The sequence below is a fragment of the Castor canadensis genome, chromosome 4 (genome assembly GCF_047511655.1).
Source record: "Castor canadensis chromosome 4, mCasCan1.hap1v2, whole genome shotgun sequence".
In the NCBI taxonomy this organism is placed as follows: domain Eukaryota; kingdom Metazoa; phylum Chordata; class Mammalia; order Rodentia; family Castoridae; genus Castor; species Castor canadensis.
In genome coordinates this window covers 166,141,472-166,155,024 of record NC_133389.1, presented here as the reverse complement: position 1 = coordinate 166,155,024, position 13,553 = coordinate 166,141,472, and the positions used below count along the sequence as shown (strand labels likewise).

Sequence of the window (13,553 nt, the reverse complement as noted above, 5' to 3'; positions counted from 1 at the left end):
ACAAAACACACACACACCCCACACAAATACATAAGACATACTCCACATGCCCCCCAAAACACACCATATACACATACCACACATACACACACACACAACACCACACCACACCACACCATACATATGCATGCCACACACCATCCACACACACACCACATACATAGCACACACATATGAACACCCCACTCTGTATGCACACAAGTGTACACTACACACCAAACTAAGTGAGGTCTGACACCTGTGGGCAGACAGACTCCTCTGCAACCATTTACAGAAATGAAGACAGGGCCTAACCACGATTGCTCCTGTAGAGGGCACTACACACATCTCCATTCTTCCCCTTTTCCTTTAGCATTTCCACTTTAAAATGTGACTTCCTGGGAAGGTGTGTCCATGATTGTGGTGGCTCTCTGCGGGAAGGTAGATGGCGGGGAACCCAGGCTGGACAGAATATGCCCAGCTGGAAACAATTGTGTGCAAAGGGGGAGCAGGGGAGGATTTGGGGTGGCTTTTTGCTTTAAAATATTTTTAAAGTTATGCTATATTGTCTTTTCAATTAAAAAATAATAGTGAAAATAGAGCTTTCTTAAATTTCTGTCTCAGTTTTGGGCTTAGAATCTCCTCAGTTCTATTCTTGCCTTTTCTTTTTGTCTTCAGTGGTTTTCTAAAAGGTTCCAAGAAGTATACTGAATTGAAAAGAAAATGGTCCTATCCTTTTACTCTAAGGCTTGGTCAGGAGGTTGTCCTGCTGCAGGGTGGGTACTGGTAAGGGCCTCATGTTCTCAGTATATGTGCCCTGGGAACCCCTGGGCTTACGTGTGTTTGAGGGGAAGCCTGCAAGAGTCTTGAAAATGTTCGAACTATTAAATTTTCTTTTTGTGTGTGTGGGACAGTATGAGAGTCTGAACTCAGGGCCTCATGCTGCTAGGTAGGCACTGTACTACTTAAGCCATGCCCCAGCCTCATATTAAGTTTTAAAATACTTAGTGGGCTGCAGAGAGGAAGGGTGGGTGAGCAGTGACATCAAACTGACCACTGACTGTCACTGAAATTCCAAAAGGCCAGTCACCAGCCTCATGAAAGGTGTTGTGGAGCTCAGGTGTGCATTAGGCCATGCCTGGACTTTTACTGAACATTCTAAACTTCAGTCTTCTCATTTCAGAGTTTAATTTTCTTCAGCTAGTTTATTTGCTTGGTGATCCTGGGTCTTTTTGTGAACAATGTTGTGTGTGCATGTGTGTGTGCATGTGCGTGTGTAACTCTGGGGTGGGAGAAACACTTACTAGGTACCTACTGTGGGGAGGGGGGCTATATCTGGTGCCAGGAGTGGAGCAGTGCCCACGGCTTCTGTGGAACATAGAGCACATTTGGGGTAGTGGTCAAAGCGAGTGATAGACAAATGAAATAATTAAGCCAAGTGTTGTGACAGAGACCCATGAGGGACTGAGACAGAGACCAGAGTGGGGCTCAGGGAGACTTCTCAGACCAGCTGACATGAAAGCAGACCTGAGGTGAGTAGTTGGCCTTTCAGAGTCAGGGATGGGCACATGCCAAAATCTGAAGGTTTGGGGAACTCGGCCTGTGGGAGGACCTGGAAGGAGGCCAGTGAGGCTGGGACACTGTGGGATAGGGATGTGGGGAAGGCTGGAGATGGGGTGGGGAAGCCAGTGGGCCTGTCCCTTGGTGGTCCCAGGAGTTGTGGGCTTTAATCTTGGTGCCTTGGGAAGCCACTTAAGTATTTCAAGCAGGGTTTGACAGACTCTCCTAGTGCAAGAGAGAATGTGGAAGTTTCTTGAGCACTCTATATGCCAGACACTGAGCTTAGTCTTCACTTAATTTTCACAATGCTATGAGATAGGTAGTATGAGCCTCATTTTGCAAGACAGAACACAGATCCTCAGAGAGGGTATGACACTTGCCCAGGATCACACAGCTTGGTAAGTGGAGGCAGCAGAAATTTGGACATGGGTCAGTCCAGCTATAAACTCTTTTGGCTTCCACATGTTTTTATCGACACAGGGTCATGGTCCCCTTGGTCACTGGCACCAGAGCCAAGATGGCAGCAGGTGAGGGAGAGGGTTGGCTCCTGACAGTCCTGGCATACTTCCAAGTTGCTCAGTGCAGCTCTTTGGGGTGGGGAAGATGGTGTGTCAGCCTAAATCCCTCCTCTGAGGAGCTCTTCAGCTTATACCTGTTTTGATCTCCTTGGCTTCCAGGTCTTAGGCAGAGGGCAGAGGAAACCCATCTGCTTGGAAAAATAGCCTCACAGAGCCCTGAACAAGAAAGAGAAAGCTTACAGGCTCCATTGACTCCTTTTGGAAATCAGCTACCAACAGCTCAAAGAGCGGAGGCCGCTGTCATGGGGGCCCACAGTTAGAAGGCCATGGAATATCAGATCCTCTGTATCTCAATTTCAAGTCCGTTTCAGAGTCCACTGTGCTGGCATGTGTCTGTAATATCAGCACTTGAGAGGCTGAGGCAGGAAAACTGCAAGTTGGGGGCCAGCCAGAGCTACATAGCAAGACCCTATCTCAAAAAAAAAAAAAAAAAAAAAAAAAAAAACCAAAAACAAAATAAAAACCCAACCAAGTCAGAGCCCCATTGCTCTGCTCTGGGAACTACCACCTGTGGAATTGGCTGGCCTCTGTCTCTAGCCTAGGCTGCACATGGGGGTTTCTGCCCACTCTCAGTCTATTCTTCTAAAAATCCATGTCAATCCAAGACTTAGCCCTGCTCCAAATCCTGCCCCAGGCTTGTGTAGCTGGAGAGTAGTCACAGGGTTTCACTTGGACCTTCCAGGCCCCTGGCCACCGCCTGCCCCTTTCTCCTCTGCTCCACCACACTGGCTGCCTGTCCCCCAGTGCGTGACTTCCAGGTCTTTGTGTCACCACACCCTGCCTGAAGCACTCCTCCCTTGACATTGGACTGGTCCAGTGTCTCGTGGCTGGGTTGTGCTTCAGTGTCACCTCCTCAGAGAGCTTCCTGGACCCCAACTCTGCATGACAACTCATCTTTCCCTAGCTCCCTCCCTGGCTTCATTTTCTCCATAGCATCTATTACCGCTGACAATATATTTGTTTTCTGTTGATCTTCTCAGGTCTTTTAGGGTGGACATTGCCAGTTCCCTTCACTGTGATACCAGCTCATGGCTACAGAGACACAATAAATACAGCTGGTGGAACCAATGGGCCTTCTGTCACTTCCATTGGCTGGTGATGAGATTCTGTCACTGAATTGATGCCCATGGTCCCTTTGCCCTGCAGTGGGCTCTGTCCTTGGCTCTCTGGCCCCTGGGACCAGGACAGCACTTGCTCTCCCAGACTCAGGAGCTGTTTCATGCTGATAATACTCTGATAGTGCCCAACCCGTACTTCCCTCCACCCAAATTTTTGCACAATGGCCAAACTTGAATATCTGACACGTTCAAAGCTAAGCTCCCAAGCTCACACAAATCTGCCCACCATAGAAAGACTTCTGTCTTTCCCTCAGACCGCATATTCAATTCCTTAGGGAGCCCTGCTTTAAAATCTATTCAGAAAGCAGCTGCTGCCTGCCCCCTTCCATTGCCACCAACCCAGGTCAGCACCTTGGTTCTCCCCTGCCTGGTGGCCACAGCCTCACGTCCAGCCATGGTGCTTATAGTCTGGCTCCATGGGTCCTTTTCAAACTCACATCAGTGTGGCATAGGCAGAAAGTTGATTGGGAAGTGACTGCTAATGGGTACAGGGTTTCTTTTGGGGGTGATAAAAATGTTTTAAAACTGATTGCAAAGCCCTGTGAATATATTAAAAACTGCTGAATTGTTAAAAAATTTTTTTAAAAAAGGCTGGAGGTATGGCTCAAGTGGTAGAGTTGTTTGCCTAACAAGCATGAGGCCTTGAGTCCAAATCTGAGTCCATATGAATATATATATATATATAAAATCCTCTTCTTCTGCTCAGAATTCAGATGGTTCTCATTTTACTCTGAGTCGAAGCTACAGGCGCTTTGATGACCCAGGCTCTTCCTAACCTGGCCCCACTGCCTTTTGGACCTTTCCTACACCTCTTTTTCTTTTACCCCACTGGGGCCAGAATGGTCTTTGATGTTCCCAGAGCCTGCTGTGCCCCTTTTCCATTTCAGGGCCTTTGTTCTTGTTTTCTCTGCCTGGAGCATCCTTCTACCTTATATCTGAATGGCTCCCTCCTCTTTATGTAACATCACCTTTTCTGAGAGGCCTTCCCTGGTCATTCCACCTTATTTAAAATGTACATTCCCTTTCTATTTTATTTGTTTTCCTTAGAACTTACCCTAGCCTGCCGCTCTATGTATTTCACCTGCTTATCATATTTGCTGCCTGCTTTCTTTTTCTTTTTCTTTTGTAGTACTGGGGCTTGAACTCAAGGCCTATACCTTGAGCCTCTCCACCAGCCCTATTTTTGTGAAGGGTTTTTTGAGATAGGGTCTCATGAACTATTTGTTTGGGCTGGCTTTGAATCATGATCCTCCTGATCTCTGTCTCCTGAGTAGCTAGGATTACAGGCGTGAGATACCAGTGCCCAGCCCCTGCTTTCTTTACTAGCTGTAAGCTTCATGAGGAAATTTTGTGTTTTGTCTACAGGGGTATTTCTACACGTAATACAGGCCTGGCTCAGACTGGGTATGCAGAGTGTTTGTAGAATGACTGAATGACAAGTGGCAGGGTGACAGAGGCCTGCAAGACAGAGTCCCCAGACCCAGAAGTCTCCCTGGGGCTTCACAACTACTCCCTTCAGCCTTTCTTCATGACACAAATGGCTCTTGGTGGCCAGGGCCCCTACATTCATTAGGGCCTGAAATATGGGAAATTTACTGACAAAGCTATGAGCTTAGCTGAGTGTATGGTGGGTGGTGCCCCCAGGGGCCTTGGGGTTGGTATCTGGGTTCCTAGGCCTGTCTCACACTGTCAAGCAGACAAAGGACTTCCCAGTGATTCGGTTTGAATCACTGCCACTCAGGCTCTGCTGGGACTGGTACCTTGGCCTGGCCTGGGCAGGTATCACCTTGTGGGAGAGAGCCAGAGGTGGAGCCCAAGGGAGAGAGACACAAGGGATTGAGTCAGACCTGGAAGGATTTTTGTGTGATACTTTTAAAAAAGGAGTATGAAAGAGAAACAGACAATAGAGACTGAGTGGGGAGAGTCACCACAGATAAAGCCTTTTGGGCCCTGAGATTAAGGTGATGAAGGAAAGATGCAACTGCTGGATGGGAAGAGATTTGGGGGGGGCATGGGGGCGGGAGTCAGACAGAGACTGAAATGTAGTTGGCCCCCTATATCTACAGGTTCTCTGTGCCTGGATTCAGCCAACCATGGATCAAAATTACTGGGGAAAAAGCTGTGCTGAACATGTACAGACTTTTTTCTTTTCATTTCCCCAAACAATATAGTATAAGAGCTATTTTCATATCATTTGCATTGTATTGGGTATTAAAATAATCTAGAGATGACTTAAAGTATACAGGAGGATGTGCACAGGTTCTATGCAAATACTATGTCATCTTATTATTATTATTTTGGTAATACTGGAGTTTGAACTCAGGACCTCATACTTGCTAGGCAGGCACTCGATCACTTAAGCCACTCTGCTAACACTTTTTTGTGTTGGGTATTTTTGAGGCAGGGGCTTGCCAACTATTTGCCTGGGCTGGCTTTGAACTGTGATCCTCCTGATCTCTGCCTCTTGAGTAGTTAAGATTACAGGCGTGAGTCACTGGTGCCTGGCACTATGATATCTTATATAAGGGACTTGAGTATCTGTGGATTTTGATATTCACGGGGTTCCTGGAACCCCTGTAGATATGGAGGGACAACTATGGTCAGAAAATTGGCCTGCCGTTCTGGAGTCTGCTGCAGGGTTTGGATCTCTGCTTCTCTGCTAACTAGCTGACACTGGGTGAATTGCATAGCATCTTTGAGCCTCAGTTTCTGCATCTAGAAAATGAGGCTCTTAGAGAGCCTGTCTCATAAGGTTCCTATGAGGAAGCATCTACAACAATGCTGAAGATGAGGTGAATTCTCAGTAAATGACAGCTGTGGTTATGATTATCAGGAGGTCAAAGAGAGATTGTGTAACAGGAACAGGAAAATGAGAGATAAATGGAACAAAAGAGGGAGAAGAAAGAGATGAAGGAGGTGTGGGGGAGATATGGGATGAGGAGAATGAAAAGACAGAGAACTGGCCCAGTTAGGCAGCAGGAGGCCAGGGTGAGTGTGGGAGTGAAAGAGGGGCAGGAGGCAGGGACCTCCCTTGGGGCGACTGGGGAGGCAGGTTGGCGGGGGAAGCATGGAGCCCCTAGTGATTAGGAACAATGCACCATATTGGCCTCAGCATCCCAGCAACAGAGCCCAGTGCATGAAGATGCTCAAAAGAACTGGCTGGTTTGACTCAGATCCCGAACCTACTGGTGTTGCCAAGGTTACCTGTTGAACTGCTCCTGGAGTGCCTCCAGCTCTGCTTCTCGTGCTCGCAGCAGCTGTTCCTGGTGCTGGGCCTGCTCCTTGGCCTGCTGGAGCCCATGTCTGAGGCTCTGGGGGTGGAAAAGAGGAAGGCAACGCTGGAGGAGGAGGGCAGAGACTCCAGTCTTGCAGGCAACCTTATGAACTTGAGCAGAGAACAGGACTGGGGACTGCCCTGGGAGCTGGAGGACCTGGAAGACCCTGGCTAAAGAGAAGGCTGGAGGTGGACTTGGTAATGATCGTGGATGACTTCCAGGATAAGCATTTACAAGTGACAAGGTGGGATCTGTAGCAGATACTGGGATGAGACCTGTCATAGTGAGGGATACAGAGCTTGGGAACAGTGGCTGCCTGGAAGACCTGTTGTGAAAGGGTCTCAAATCCAAATGCTGACCAAGCTGGGCAGGAAGCACTGATAAATGAAGTGGGTCCAGTGAGAACCACAGTGTGAGGTAGGGACTGTGGTGAGCTGAAGCATGCCTGGCTTTCAAGAGGCATCCCCAAATAATAACCCTGAGCGAGGCAATAAAAGAATTGACCTGTGGGCCAGAATGGTCCCTGGGCTGCCATTGGGAACCCACACCTGTTGGCCAGGTTAGAGAGAATTCACATGTTTGAAGCTCAGTTGCTCTCACCTTGACCACATCCTGAATGGGCATGTCTGCTTGGTCCTCCCGCCTGGCCACACTGGTCACTCCTGTTTGCTCTTGTGGTTTCTCTGTGGTGGAGCCTTCCTTTGTTCCCCGGCCCTGCAAGGCCCTGGACTCCCCTAGAATGCTAGGCACTGCCTGCCCCTGCCTGTTCCCTGATGTCACTTCCTCTTTCACTCCTAGGGGGTGGGAGGTGAGGAGTCCCTTGACATGACCCCTCTCTGCTTCCCTTTTTGGAGCCCCCTCTATTGCTTTCCAAACCTCTGCACATGGCAGAACCCCTCTGCCTTCAGCTTCTGTCCCTGTCACCTCCTGAGACTCCTTGTCCCTCTCCCTCTGTTGCTGGATGCTGGCTATTGAGTTCTCCAGGAATTTCCCAGGGCTTGGGGCTCCCTCCTCCTGGTCTAGCTGAAGTTCCTCTCCCTCTGGTTCCCAAGTGCTTTGGGAGGAACTGAGGCTTCTAGAATCTTCTTTCTTCTTTTCCAAAACTGAGGGAACATGACCAGGTTGCTGGGATCTGGGGAGGCCAAGCAATCCGTCTTCTCTGGGTGCATCATGCAGACAGCCAGCAGGATTTGCATGTGTCTCCTCCAGCTGGACACCTCTGGAACTTTCCAGTGATGCTGAGATCTGCAGAAAAGTCCAAATCTACCCTTTGAGTGTCACCTCATTGGCCTAGTATATGGGAGAGGCCATGGCTTTGGCCCAATAGGCCCCTCCCACTAGAAATTTTATTTATCATACTAGAAAAGAAATCTTAGCAACATTGCAGGTGATCTGAGACCCCAGCTTTGATCTAGTGAAAGAACAGCAGGGTGTTTCAGTGTCTTTTCCTCCCTGCCCCAAGCCAGCACCCTCACTCCTTCACTTGGGTCTCCAGCATCCACCTCATTCCCCATAAATTCCTCCCACTCCTCTTCTTAATCCATCTCTTGAACTTGACTTTATGGTTCAGCTTTCTCATCTGCAAAATGGGGATATTAATACCGGGTTTGTAGAATTGTGGTGGACTCTCAAACTGACACCCAGCTGAGTGACTTCTCTCAAGAAGCCTTCCCTGTGCTCCCATGTTCCTTTGTCCATGTCTGTATGGAAGTAGCTCTCCCTCAGTACCATAGAGGGTTGGCTCCAAAATTCGCAGATGCTCAGGTCCCTCATATAAAATGCCATAGCACTGCATATAACCTATGCCCATTCTCGCATCTACTTAAATCATCTCCAGATGACTCCTAATACCTTATACAATGTGAAGGCTATGTACATAGTTGTTACATTGTATTGTTTAGTGAACAATGAGAAGAAAATACCTGTACATATTCAGTACAGATGCAATTAATTTCCCCAAATGTTTTGCACTTTGTAGTTGGTTGAATCCATGGATGCAGAGCCTACAGATAGGGAAGGCTGGCTGCATACCACACATGAATTGCAGTGAGTTCCTTTAGGATCCGTCTCCCTGAACTCCAGGTTGGAGACTGAGTCCTAATAGCATCTTCTTTGGTGCCTGGAAGCTGGTGGGGGTACAAAATGTGCTTGTGGAATGACAACAACAGAGTTGGTAATCACATCTGCCATGTCCTCACAATTACCCAATAGGCAGGACAAGTGACTTGCCCTTCATGTTAGGAAGGGGTGGAGCTGGGCTTGCAGTTGGGCAATTTGGCTCTTTAGTCACTCCCTGAACTGAATGAGGCCAATGTGAACTGCCCAGTGCAGGAGCCTCAGCAGAGGTATCTCCCTAGTCTGTTTCCTGCAAGCCTCCAGTCACCCTCTCTTTGGCATCAGCGGCTCCTGCAGATGAGACCTAGTGCTCCCTTTTCCTCCTCAACAACCTCAGGAAAAGAGCCTCCTTCCCTCCCCTCCAGTCCCCTTGCCCACACACTGGCTTCCCTCTCTCCTGTCCTGTGGGGGCTCTCTGTGCGCAAAGAGGGGGAGGCCCATTACTGCTCAACTTGGGAGTCCCAACCAGATGGGCAGAGTGAAGGTGGGGCAGAGGCACCTCCTTTGGGGAATCTTTGGTCTTTCTGGGTCTTTGTCCCTGGGTCCGGCTGGAATTGGAGCAACGGGACCTGAAAGTGAAAGAGGCAGGGAACCCTGGGCCTCGCTCCAGCAATGGACTTGGTCCTCAGATGGAGGCTATCCCATCTTTCCAACACCCATTCACCCTACCACCCTGCAACTTTCCACCCTTCCACCCATGTGCATCCCATAATCCATCCATCCATCCATCTCACGCTCCATCTATCCATCCATTCCATTCCAACATTCCACTATCCATTCAACCTTCCAGCCATCCACCCAGTCTTTACTGCATGTGTGTTCTATGCAGCATCATGGGATAACATGGGATTGTATTGAGGAAATAGAAGGCTGTGAGAGTAGGAGGTCAGGGGGCTAAACGGGAGGGAGAAACAGATGGGGCTGGAAGCTGACAGCTTGGGGCTTGCTTGGGATGTGAAGTAGAAAAGGGAACAGGTGTGAAAAAGAGGTGTCCCTCTATGTGGTACCCACTCACTCTGAGAACATGGGCCATGCTGCATCCAGGTCTGGCCGCTGAAGGTCCAAGTGAAAGGCCACTCCATTGAGGGTGTAGAGAGAGTCCAGGATGTCTTCCTGGAGTTCTGGGCACAACAGAGGGCTCCGGGGACCGTACCATTCCCTGTGTTAGTGATTAGTACCCTTGGCATTTGATCCTGGTGCCATTCCCAACTCTGACCTCTGAGAGCTGGCCTTACTGCACATCATGTGGGACTTCCCTAGGGAGGGTGCAACCTTGGGGAGCAGGAGGCCCAAAAATGGTGATACTACTAGGACTCCTGCCTTCTGACCTCCCTCCCCTCTGCCCTTCCTTTCTGACTCTCATCCCGCTCATCCCTTCACCTCCTTCTAGGGATGAAGGAGGGATGTGGGCTCAGATGGTGTCTGTGTGAGGATGGCAGAGCAGCCCCACCTGGTGAGCTCTGGGTTCAGGAGGCAGAGCTGCAGGGACTCAGCCAGTTGTCCATAGGCTAGGCAGAAGCGGAGGAAGGCTCGGCCTTTGCCCAGAGAAGTCTTCAGCTGTAGGGTACACAGGGGACCAAAAGAATGGTGGAATCAGGACAGGGAGCTCAGTGGGCACAGAGAACAAAGGCTGAGTGAGCAGCTGAGGAAAAAGGGAAGGGAGGAAAGACATGGCTGGAGGGGTGCTCAGGGCAGACCAAATGAGGTCCTCCACCAGCGGAGCAGGGATGGGTGAGGGAGGGACCCCGGGAGGCCTGTGAACTTGTTCCCAGCCATTCCTGTCAAAGGCTCAACACCAGGGCTCCATCATGCTTCCAAGGCCAGTCTTCCCACCTTGTTCTGTGAGCAGACAAAGTGGGCCAGCTCTGTGTTTCCCCGCTGCTGCTGCAGGGCAGTGTAGAGGAAGTCCCAGTAATCTTTCCGAGGCCCCAGGAAGCTCCTCTGTTCTTTTTGGTCAAACTGGGATCAGAGAAAGGAAAGTGTGGATATGCTTCTGTCTAGAACTCACCTTGTATCCCAGCAAGCTGAGCAGGCTCCTGCAGACAGACCTGGGTTCAGATCCTCCCCTTCCCTTACTGGCTCTGTGACCAGGAGCAAAATGCTTGATCTCCCTGAGCCTCAGTGTTCACGTGCATTCATTCAGAAACATGTATTGAGCACTTACCATGTGCATACCACTCTTAGTCCTGGGACACAGCAACGCACAAGCTGACTGCATGGAACTTACATGTTGGTAAGGGAGATAGACAACCAACAAGCCAAATAAGTAAAGCATACATTGTAGTAGATAGTGATGACAGCTATGGAGGGAAAAAAAGTCTCAGGTGGCCAGAGAGAGCCTTCAGACCTGAAGGAAAGGAGAACTTGTGCCATGCAAATTTTGGAAGGGAATGGCAGTCTAGGCAGAAGGAATAGCAAGTGCAAGGGTCCTGAGGCAGGTGCATTCCTGGTGTGCTCTGGGAAGACCAATGAATGTAGTAGAAGGGCAGCAGGTGTGTGCACACTGGCAAGGGATGAAGTCAGAGAAGCAGAAAGGATGTTTATGTGTCCATGGAAACCTCAGATTAAGAATGAGCAGATAAGGGATTCCAAGATGGCGGCTAGAAGGAGGAAGCAGAAAGCATGCTTCTTAAAGTAAAATCTTGGAGAGATGCTAAAGATACACCTTACAGGAAAAACCACCGAAAAGAGGCAAAACTTTGACTCCTCCACACCCCCAGCCTGCATGTAGCATCCCCACTCCATGTGGGGAGCTCCTGCACTGCCAGAACCAGTGCCCAGACCGCTTGGGAAGATGCAGACCACAAGGTGAGTGAAGCGGCATGTGGTACTCCCACAGACAATCCTGGGCCAGATCAGCATAGCCCCCTGGACAGACTGACCCCTACCAAGGGAAAAAAAGAAAAAAACTGAATAATAAGCAATAACAACAAAAAAGACACATAGCAAAGAGGGCGGGACACCCTGAGAGCCGAAGAGGTGGGGAGGGGAAATCCCTCACAAGCCGGTCAGAGAAGGCAGGAGTGGCACCACACACCCAGCAACCAGGAGCGGGAAAGCTTGTAAAAGTGGCAGTGGGAGGAAAACTCCACAGGAGAGGGGGGAAGGCCCACTTCCCACGTGAGCTGTAAATAAACACGATGGCCTGAGAAAGCCGGTGCAGTGTCACCTCCCCCAGTGGGCTTGGAAAGGGGAAAGCTTGTAGCAGAGGCTCACGCACAGGAGAACTCTGAGTAAACAAAGCCTGCGGGGCCAGGTGAGTGCTGAGCTCACCCCTGAGATCTGCATAAATAACGCCTCCAGCAACAGCAGGCTGACAGCAGCGGGCAGATGAGCTGCAGCCTCAGATAGCCATTCACAGAACTGTCTCCAGACTCTTTTTTTTTCTCCCTACCATTGATGAGACAACAACTGAACTACACCTGCATGCTGAAAAACTTACTGAAACTGTATTGCATTTGAACTTGGGACACTTTGTGGTGTTTTTTTGTTTTGTTTTGTTTTGGTTTTTATCACCTTTGATGAGACAATGACAGAACTACTTCTGAGACACCATCTCCAGGATTGGAGGCTGAGGGACGAACACCAAAATTATTAAGACTGAAACTTTATTGCATTTGAACTTGGAGATTTTTTTTTCAATCCTCTCTCTGTCTTTCTAATGCCTATTTAGCTTACTGTTGATTAGTACACTATCTCTCCCTGTTTATATCTTTGAAACTTTTTTGTTTTTTTACTTGTTTTTGACTTGTTTTTCTCTTTTTCTTTAACTTCTTTGCTTTCCCTCTCCTCTCACCCTTCCATTCTAAATGTCACCATTGTTATTATTACAAGCTAGAAAATACTTAATTGCACACAGTACAGGGACAATAACAACACCAAGGGCAATGATGGGAAGACAGAAAAAACAGGAAAACCAGTTTCCCCACAGCAAAAAATTAGTACAGGAACCAGAGGGAAATGAAGAAAACAGATACTCAGATCCAGACTCCAACAAAACGAAGATAAACTATGCCAAAGAACCCAATGAAGCCCATAAGAACAATCTAAAAGAAGAAATCCTACAGGCAATCAATGAGAATTTTATAGAGATGATACTGGATATGGTCAGCCAAAATGTACAGGAGACACTCAAGAAATTCCAAGACAACAAAAATAGAGAATTTGAGAAAGCAGAAGAAGAAATAAAAGAAACCATAGAAGCACTGTATAAACACCAAAGTGAAAAAAAGAACATGATTAATAAAGAGATAAATGAACTCAGGACAAAAATAGACAACATTAAAGTGGACAAGACTTAGGATACAGAAAACCTCAGAAAAAAGAATGAAACAGAATTGCAAAACAAAATGAAGGCCAATCCAGCAGAATAGAACAAACAGAAGACAGAATCTCAGAACTTGAAGATGAAATGGTAATTAAAGGAAAAACCAAAGAACAATTAATTAAACAACTCAAGACCTGTGAAAAGAAAATGCAAGAACTCACCGACTCCATCAAAACATCAAACTTGAGAATCATGGGCATTGAAGAAGGAGAAGAGGTGCAAGTGAAGGGAATGCGTAATCTATTCAACAAAATAATAATGGGAAATTTCCCAAATCTAGAGAAATCTATTCCCATACAGATGCAAGAGGCCTCCAGAACACCAAATAGACCAGACCAAAGCAGAACTACCCCACAGCATATTATCATTAAAACAACAAATACAGAGAACCGAGAAAGAATATTGAAGGCTGTAAGAGAGAAAAAACAAATAACATCAAAGGAAAACCCATCAAAATCACTGCAGACTTCTCAACAGAAACATTAAAAGCAAGAAGAGCGTGGGGTGAGGTCTTCCGGGCACTGAATGAAAATAATTTCAACCCCAGGATACTCTACCCAGCAGAACTATCATTCCAAATAGATGCAGCAATAAAAGTCTT

General features: G+C 48.1%; 1 protein-coding gene across 2 annotated transcripts in view; it reads right to left on the bottom strand.

Moving 5' to 3' along the window:
- The window catches only part of Rufy4 (RUN and FYVE domain containing 4), a 28,383-nt gene that overhangs the window by 6,749 nt on the left and 8,081 nt on the right, over positions 1–13,553 (bottom strand). Inside the window, exons 4-9 of one of the 2 annotated variants that reach the window (XM_074071681.1) lie at positions 10,459–10,584; positions 10,076–10,182; positions 9,641–9,784; positions 9,125–9,194; positions 7,111–7,755; positions 6,440–6,546 (exon numbers count right to left, since the gene is read on the bottom strand). In XM_074071681.1, coding sequence (XP_073927782.1) covers positions 6,440–6,546; positions 7,111–7,755; positions 9,125–9,194; positions 9,641–9,784; positions 10,076–10,182; positions 10,459–10,584 — 1,199 coding nt within the window. Of the gene's footprint in view, positions 1–6,439; positions 6,547–7,110; positions 7,756–9,077; positions 9,195–9,640; positions 9,785–10,075; positions 10,183–10,458; positions 10,585–13,553 lie in introns of both variants that reach the window. The other variant, XM_074071682.1, reaches the window with a different exon arrangement.